This window comes from Sapajus apella, unplaced genomic scaffold (assembly GCF_009761245.1).
Source record: "Sapajus apella isolate SASKATOON/1434 unplaced genomic scaffold, GSC_monkey_1.0 scaffold122, whole genome shotgun sequence".
In the NCBI taxonomy this organism is placed as follows: Eukaryota; Metazoa; Chordata; class Mammalia; order Primates; family Cebidae; genus Sapajus; species Sapajus apella.
The window spans coordinates 8,595,721-8,603,187 of record NW_022437062.1 but is presented as its reverse complement, the minus strand read 5'-3'; the positions used below and the strand labels follow the sequence as shown (position 1 = coordinate 8,603,187).

The 7,467-nt window shown below is 45.3% G+C and overlaps 1 protein-coding gene across 4 annotated transcripts in view; it reads left to right on the top strand.

The window, feature by feature from the left end:
• Window positions 1-7,467, top strand: part of TEP1 (telomerase associated protein 1) — a 54,690-nt gene that overhangs the window by 16,359 nt on the left and 30,864 nt on the right. For all 4 annotated transcript variants that reach the window (XR_004263775.1, XM_032261277.1, XM_032261275.1 and 1 more), the window contains exons 4-9: window positions 409-543; window positions 1,213-1,374; window positions 2,089-2,250; window positions 2,503-2,574; window positions 4,790-4,914; window positions 5,215-5,372. Coding sequence is in view for 3 of the 4 variants with exons in the window: in XM_032261277.1 (XP_032117168.1) it covers window positions 409-543; window positions 1,213-1,374; window positions 2,089-2,250; window positions 2,503-2,574; window positions 4,790-4,914; window positions 5,215-5,372 (814 nt within the window). In the remaining variant the exon portion in view is untranslated. The remainder of the gene's footprint in view (window positions 1-408; window positions 544-1,212; window positions 1,375-2,088; window positions 2,251-2,502; window positions 2,575-4,789; window positions 4,915-5,214; window positions 5,373-7,467) is intronic.

The following is a 7,467-nucleotide window of genomic DNA, read 5'->3' as shown; positions in this document are numbered from 1 at the left end:
CCCAGCTAATTTTTTGTATTTTTAGTAGAGACGGGGTTTCACCATGTTGACCAGGATGGTCTCGATCTCTTGACCTCGTGATCCACCCACCTCGGCCTCCCAAAGTGCTGGGATTACAGGCTTGAGCCACCGCGCCCGGCTAATTTTTGTATTTTCAGTAGAGATGGGGTTTCACCATGTTGGCCGGACTGCTCTCATATTCCTGACCTTAGGTGATCTACCTGCGTCAGTCTCCAAGAGTGCTGGGATTACAGGCATGAGCCACCATGCCTGTGGCCCTAGTCCCCTTTTCTAAGTTCTAAGTTGGACTCTACATCTCTGTCCTTGATTTTGTAAGTCTGCATGGATGCTTAAGTTGGTCCTTACTACCTCTCTTCTCCTTTTTTCCTTCTCTTTCTCAATTCTCAGATGGCTCTAATGAGCTTGCTCTGCTCTACTCTGGTCTCAGAAGTAAACATGAAAAATGCATCTGACCCCATCTTGGCTGAAATTTTCGAAGTCTGTAGTGAACTTGCCCCCCTGGAGCCTGAGTTTATCCTCAAGGTATTATGGTGTGAAGGAGGGGATGGGGGCATGAAGCTGGTAGATAGGGAGTGTGGTTATGGTGTGTGGGGAGTGGTGACTAGCCTCCTGTTGGGGGTGGGAGGAGCTTCTCTTAGAGTTTCTGGGTGAGTCCGAGACTTAGTCCCTGTGGTTCAGTGAAGAGTGGGGAAAGAGTATACTAGGCTTGGTTTGTTTAGTAAGCACCCATTCTTCCAAGGAGGTTGTAGTATTGCTAGGGAAGCAAAATACTTTTCTAAATATCATACAAATATAGCCAGAATAGCAGATAGTGAACATTTCTGAAGCAGAGAAGGGGGTGGGTGGAAATGTTTTCTGTGATGCCTTGGAAAATGGCAGGTTTAATCAATGATTTGAACCCTGGATAAATTTTTGATAGATATTGATGCAGGTCTTCCAAAGAAGGAAAAGGCCTGGTTGGCTTGCAGGGTAGTCAGTAGACACAGAAGAAAACATGCTGGAAAGGTGGGTAAGGGATAGAGTATGAGGACTTAGAATGCCAAGTCAGGAGGCCTGGGCTTCGTATTTTGTGGACAATGTGGAGGTCTCAGGAAAGGTTTCATATGGGCACACTCAATCAGCAAGTAAGTTCAGGGCAGAAAGCTATGGGAGGAGTGGCTGAGATTCTAGTCCTCTCACCCTGTGCCCTAGGCATCTTTGTACGCCAGGCAGCAGCTGAATGTCCGGAACGTGGCCAATAAAGTCTTGGCCATTGCTGCCTTCTTGCCGGCATGCCAGCCCCACCTGCGACGATATTTCTGTGCCATTGTCCAGCTGCCTTCTGACTGGATCCAGGTGGCTGAGCTTTACCAGGTATGGTGCTCATTTTCCCAAGCTTGGGTCTTCACTTAGTTCTTTCTCTTATGCTCACTGCATCCCTGGAGAAAATTCTCAGGCAGTTTGGCCTCTTCTCAGCTTTCCTCAGCGTTGGGGCTTAGGCAGGACAGCTTCTCCCTCTACCAGGCAGGGTTGCCCAATGTGGAGAACATGATTGAGAAGGGCTGGACCAAAGCTTGAGAAAAAATTGGTCTTATTCTGGACCTCATGTTTCTTTTTTTTTTTGGAGACGGAGTTTCGTCACCCAAGCTGGAGTGCAATGGCGTGATCTCACCTCACTGCAATCTTCACCTCCCAGGTTCAAGCAATTCTCCTGCCTCAGCCTCCCAAGTAGCTGGGATTACAGGTGTGCACCACCATGCCTGGCTAATTTTTATATTGTTAGTAGAGATGGGGTTTCACCATGTTGGCCAGGCTGGTCTCGAACTCCTGACCTCAGGTGATCCACTCATCTTGGCCTCCCAAAGTGCTGGGATTGCAGGCGTAAAGGTGAGCCACCTTGCCTTGCCTTGACCTCATGTTTCTAATGAAGAAATGAAAATCATTACTAGAGAAATTATGATTTTGGAGCTGGGGCTGGGAACCTGCTCACTATTCTGTGCTTTCATACATCTCCATGAAGTGGTCTCGTTTTGTTTTGGAGGGTTGGTTTGTGTCTTGCTTCTGATGGTCTTCTTTCTCTTTTGACAGAGCCTGGCTGGGGGAAATGAGAACAAGCTGGTGCCCCTGCCCGCCTGTCTCCGTACTGCCATGGTGGACAAATTTGCCCAATTTGATGAGTACCAGCTGGCTAAGTACAACCCTCGGAAGCACCGGGCCAAGAGACACCCCCGCCGGCCAGCCCGCTCTCCAGTCAGTCACTGTCTCAGCCCTCGACCCACGCTCCCCATCAGGGAGCATGCTGTTGCTGGGGAGTCCTATACCAGGAGCAAAGGGAGTCAGAGAAATCCAGGGGAGCTGAGTAGAGGGGAGCGAATGGAGCAGGGCAGGCCTCTTTCCCAGCTGGCTTCCTTTGGGTAGAGATACAGCTTCAGGCTATTGCCTGGATCTCTTCAGGGACAGCTTCCATTTCCCTTTTTGAAACTGCTTCTCCTGTCCCTACAGAGGATGGAGCCTCCATTTTCTAGCAGGCCTTTTCCAAGGTACATAATATTTCTTAGAGATGAGCAGAGAAAGGTAAGTCTCTTCTTCTGTGTTTGTATATGTGTATGTACAATATTTTCTGGACTAATATTTAGGAACAAAATTCCATTAGTGTTAAAAAGACTTTGTGCCTGGGGGTTCTTGGCTGTGATGGTGGGTGAGGCTCTGAGAACGCTGGGAAAGGCATATGGTTTTATTTTTTTCACTTCACTGTCCTTGGTATTGTACTTTTTTTTTTCTTTGAGACAAAGTCACACACTGTCGCCCAGGTTGGAGTGCTACAGTGGCATGATCTCAGCTCACTGTAACCTCTGCCACCCGGGCTCAAGTGATTCTCCTGCCTCAGCCTCCTGAGAAGCTGGGACTACAGGTGCATGCCACCACACCCAGCTAATTTTTGTATTTTTAGTAGAGACGGGATTTCACTATGTTGGCCAGGCTGGTCTGGAACTCCTGACTAAATGATCCACCCACCTCAGCTTCCCAGAGTGCTGGGATTACAGCCATGAGGCGCCACGCCTGGCCGGTATTGTACTTCCAGGTGACATGTCAGTAAAGTTGGATAAGTGAGTTAAAAATATTATGAAATATTTACCTTCCACAGGAAGTTTTGTTTTGTTTTTTTAAGACGGGGTTTCACTATGTTGGTCAGGCTGGTCTTGGGTTTCACCGTGTTGTTCAGGCTGGTCTTGAACTTCCGACCTGAGGTGATCCGCCCACCTTGGCCTCCAAAGTGCTTGGATTGCAGGCGTGAGCCACCACGCCCGGCCCACAGGAAGTTTTAAAAACAAACCAAACAAAATCTTTTTACTTTCATACAAGTAAAGTATTTTACTTAGCAGTTAAGAGCATACAATGTGGATTCGGATCACCTGGGTTTGAATCTTCCCACCACCCCTTATTGGCTATGAGACATTGGTCAAATGATTTAACCTCTCTTGCCTCAGTTTTCTCATATGTTAAATGTGAATAATAGCAGAACCTACATTGTTGGATTGTTATGAAGATTAAATCAGTTACTATATTTAAAGTATTTCTAACAAGTAAATAAGTGTTAGCTATCACTACCATCATCATTATTAAAACAGATTATTAGGAAAATATATTAGTGTTACAAGAAAAAACACAATCTCAGTTGGTCAACTTGTCTTTTCTCTTCATCCAATTAATATATCCTAAATGTAGTTCTACCATAGAAGATTCTGAAAGCTACCTACATTTGTTTATTTATTTACTTACTTATTTTTGAGATGGAGTCTCGCTCTGTCACCCAGGCTGGAGTGCAGTGGCGCAGTCTTGGCTCACTGCAACCTCCACTTCCCGGGTTCAAGAGATTCTCCTGCCTCAGCCTCCTGAGTTGCTGGGAGTACGGGCATGTGCCACCCTGCCCTGCTAATTTTTTTGTATTTTTAGTAGAGACGAGGTTTCACCAGGTTGGTCAGTCTGGTCTCAAACTCCTGGCCTCAAATGATCTGCCTGCCTTGGCCTCCCAAAGTGCTGGGATTACAGGCATGAACCACCACACCCGACCTACTTCTAGTTTTTAAACTCCTCCTAGCCTGCATCGTGCTCGTTTTTCCATTTATCTATTAGAGTCTCAGTGATTTAAATAGGAGCTGATTGCCCAGGCCCGGTGGCTCATGCCTGTAATCTCAACATTTTGGGAAGTCAAAGTGGGCGGATCATGAGATCAGGAGTTTGAGACCACCCTGGCCAACACAGTGAAACCCCATCTCAACTAAGAATACAAAAATTAGCTGGGCATGGTGGCTGGTTCCTATAGTCCTAGCTACTCGGGAGGCTGAGGCAGGAAAATCACTTGAACCTCGGAGGCGGAGGTTGTGGTGAACTGAGATTGTGCCACTGCACTCCAGCCTGGGTGAATGAGTGAGACTCTGACTCAAACAAATAAATAAATAAATAGGAGCTGATTTTCCCTTCCCCTCCCCAAAAACAAACCTATTACGTGTTTGCTCTATCCCCACCTTGTTTCTCACAAGCCAGTCATCCCATGTTAACCACTTGTGTGAATGAAACAGTGACCCCAAAGAGCTGCCATCCTGTTCTCACCATGGGAGCCTTGTTGCCAGAGATTTGTACCCTCTATTCCTACTCCTTGGCCAAAATCTATTTTGAGGAAAGAAATGACCACATAGGGATAGGATGGTCTTACAATCTGCTTTGTTGAAGAAAGTTCCTATGGTCATGGATGAAAGGACCCCTGTGAGACTTGAGGATTTTTCCACAGTTTGAGAAGGCTTATGATGCAGAACCAGAGAAAAAGAATCCTCCAAGGTTCACCCTGAAGAAGCTGGTTCAGCGACTCCATATCCATGAGCCTGCCCAGCACGTTCAAGCCCTGCTGGGTTACAGGTGAGGAGCTCCACCCTGAGCATACATTCCATCTAGGTAATTCCTTGACTTTTCAACATCCGTGGCCCTCATCCCAGTAGTTCTCAACCCTGGCAACATGACTTTAGGGAGACATGTCCTGTAGACCTGACTGTGGCTTTCGTTTTCTGATTCACCTGTAAACATGACTCACCTTTCCTTTTCTGAGTTATTTTTAGGCATATTTGGGCAGACATGCCCTATAAACATGACTCACCTTTCTCTTCTGAGTTACTTTCTTGCCAACTTTGAAATGATAAACCTCTTTCTTCCCTATCTCAGATACCCCTCCAACCTACAGCTCTTTTCTCGAAGTCACCTTCCTGGGCCTTGGGATTCTAGCAGAGCTGGGAAGAGGATGAAGCTGTCTAGGCCAGAGACCTGGGATCGGGAGCTGAGCCTGCGGGGAAACAAAGCTTCAGTCTGGGAGGAACTTATCGGTAAAGTGACCTTGGCCATCACATTCCCTCCTTCTCTTCCCCATTTATGCCCCCCACATTTTAGATCCTCACTGGAAGATTTCTGTGGAAGAATGAAGTTACTCTTTTGCCTGGTAGTTGTATTACTGAAATGATTTGATTTATAAGGTCTGCTATTGACCATACCAGAATAAACAGTGGTACCTGCTTTGAATAATGTTGACATCATAGGTCATTAGACCAGATGTGGGTAGGTGATGCACAAGTTTTTATCAATATACGACAAAAGTGCCTTCTTTCTGATTGTACTTGTATCAATATCTGTGTAACTCATTCCAAGAAAGGTAGGACTGGCACATGGCATATTGGAATCTGTACAGAAACTCACATTTAGGACATGGAAGTTTTAGGTAATTTGCCCACACTGATACAGAAACAAAAAATCAAATTGAGGAAGACGGAGTTATGTTCAATTTTCTCTTTCTCTGTTTTTTTTTTTTTTGGGGGGGGGGGGCGGTGTCTATTTTTAACTATAGCAGCCTCTTTCTTTTGTTTTCTATTTTTATTATTTTTTTTAATTTTAGAGACAGAGTCTTTCTAATGTTGCCCAGGCTGGTCTCAAACTCATGGCCTCAAGCAATCCTCCTACCTTGGCCTCCCAAACTGCTGGGATTACAGGCGTGAGCCACTGCACCCAGCCATAGAAGGCTCTATTTCCACATTTATATACCTTGTTTCTATTTTGTTTTCTTTTACTTTCTCTTTTATCTTTGAAAATTTGCAGTCAAAATTTTTTTTCTGTTGAAAAACATCTAACTTCAGACGTTTTGACTGGGTTTGTAGACTACATATTTGGGAACTTCAGTCACTCATATTGTCTTTTTTTACCTCATTTCTCTGTACACTGCTTGTTATCAGATTGTACTCAGGGCAGCCTGAATTGTTCAGCTGCTTATCACCTCTCTCACATTCTGGTTGTCACTGGTGGTGCATGTATCAGAATCACCTGGGAATTTACACACACACACACACACACACACACACACACCCACCCACCCACCCCTGCCCCCAGTTGACAGGCTCTTTCCCGATAGTTGAAACCACTTGGGGTGGAGTAGAATAAAGGGGCCTGGATGGAAGCCAATAGCCAGAATATGTAGATAATTCTTTTTTTTTTTGAGATGGAGTTTCACTCTTTTTGCCCAGGCAAGAGTGCAATGGCACAGTCTCAGCTCACTCAACCTCTGCCTCCTGGGTTCAAGCAATTCTCCTGCCTCAGCCTCCCAAGCAGCTGGGATTACAGGCTCATGCCACCATGCCTAGCTAATTTTATATTTTTAGTAGAGACGGGGTTTCACCATGGTGGCCCAACTAGTCTTGAACTCTTGACCTCCGGTTAGTAATCCACCCACTTCAGCCTCCCAAGGTGCTGGGAGTATAGGTGTGAGCCACTGCACTGGGCCATATGTAGATAATTCTATATGCACCATCTCCACTTCCTCCCTCTGGTTGAGAACCATTGTCTCTGAAAATGTAAGGACATGTAACTTTATTCTTTTAATGTCTTTTAGCCTAGGTGAGGCAAATGCCCACAGTCTGATCCCATAGTGGCTAGAGTTTCCTTTTTTAATCATATACTACAGAAACAGCTTATGGATATACCAGAATATATGTATATGTACCTTTTTCTTTCTTTTTTTTTTTTTTTTTTTTTTTTTTTTAGAAACAGGGTCTCACTTTGTTGCCAAGACTGGTCTCCAGTTGCTGGGATTACAGATGTAAGCCACTGTGCACAGCCAAAAATAAATATAAGTAAATAAAAGAGGGCTCGGTGGCTCATGCCTATAATCCCAGCACTTTGGGAGGCTGAGGCAGGTGGATCACCAGGTCAAGAGATCGAGAACATCCTGATCAACATGGTGAAACCCCGTCTCTACAAAAAAAAAGTAAATAAAAGAAAATATAAAAATATATGGATATAGGCCGGGCACGGTGGCTCAAGCCTGTAATCCCAGCACTGTGGGAGGCCGAGGCGGGTGGATCACGAGGTCAAGAGATTGAGACCATCCTGGTCAACATGGTGAAACCCTGTCTCTACTAAAAATACAAAAAATTA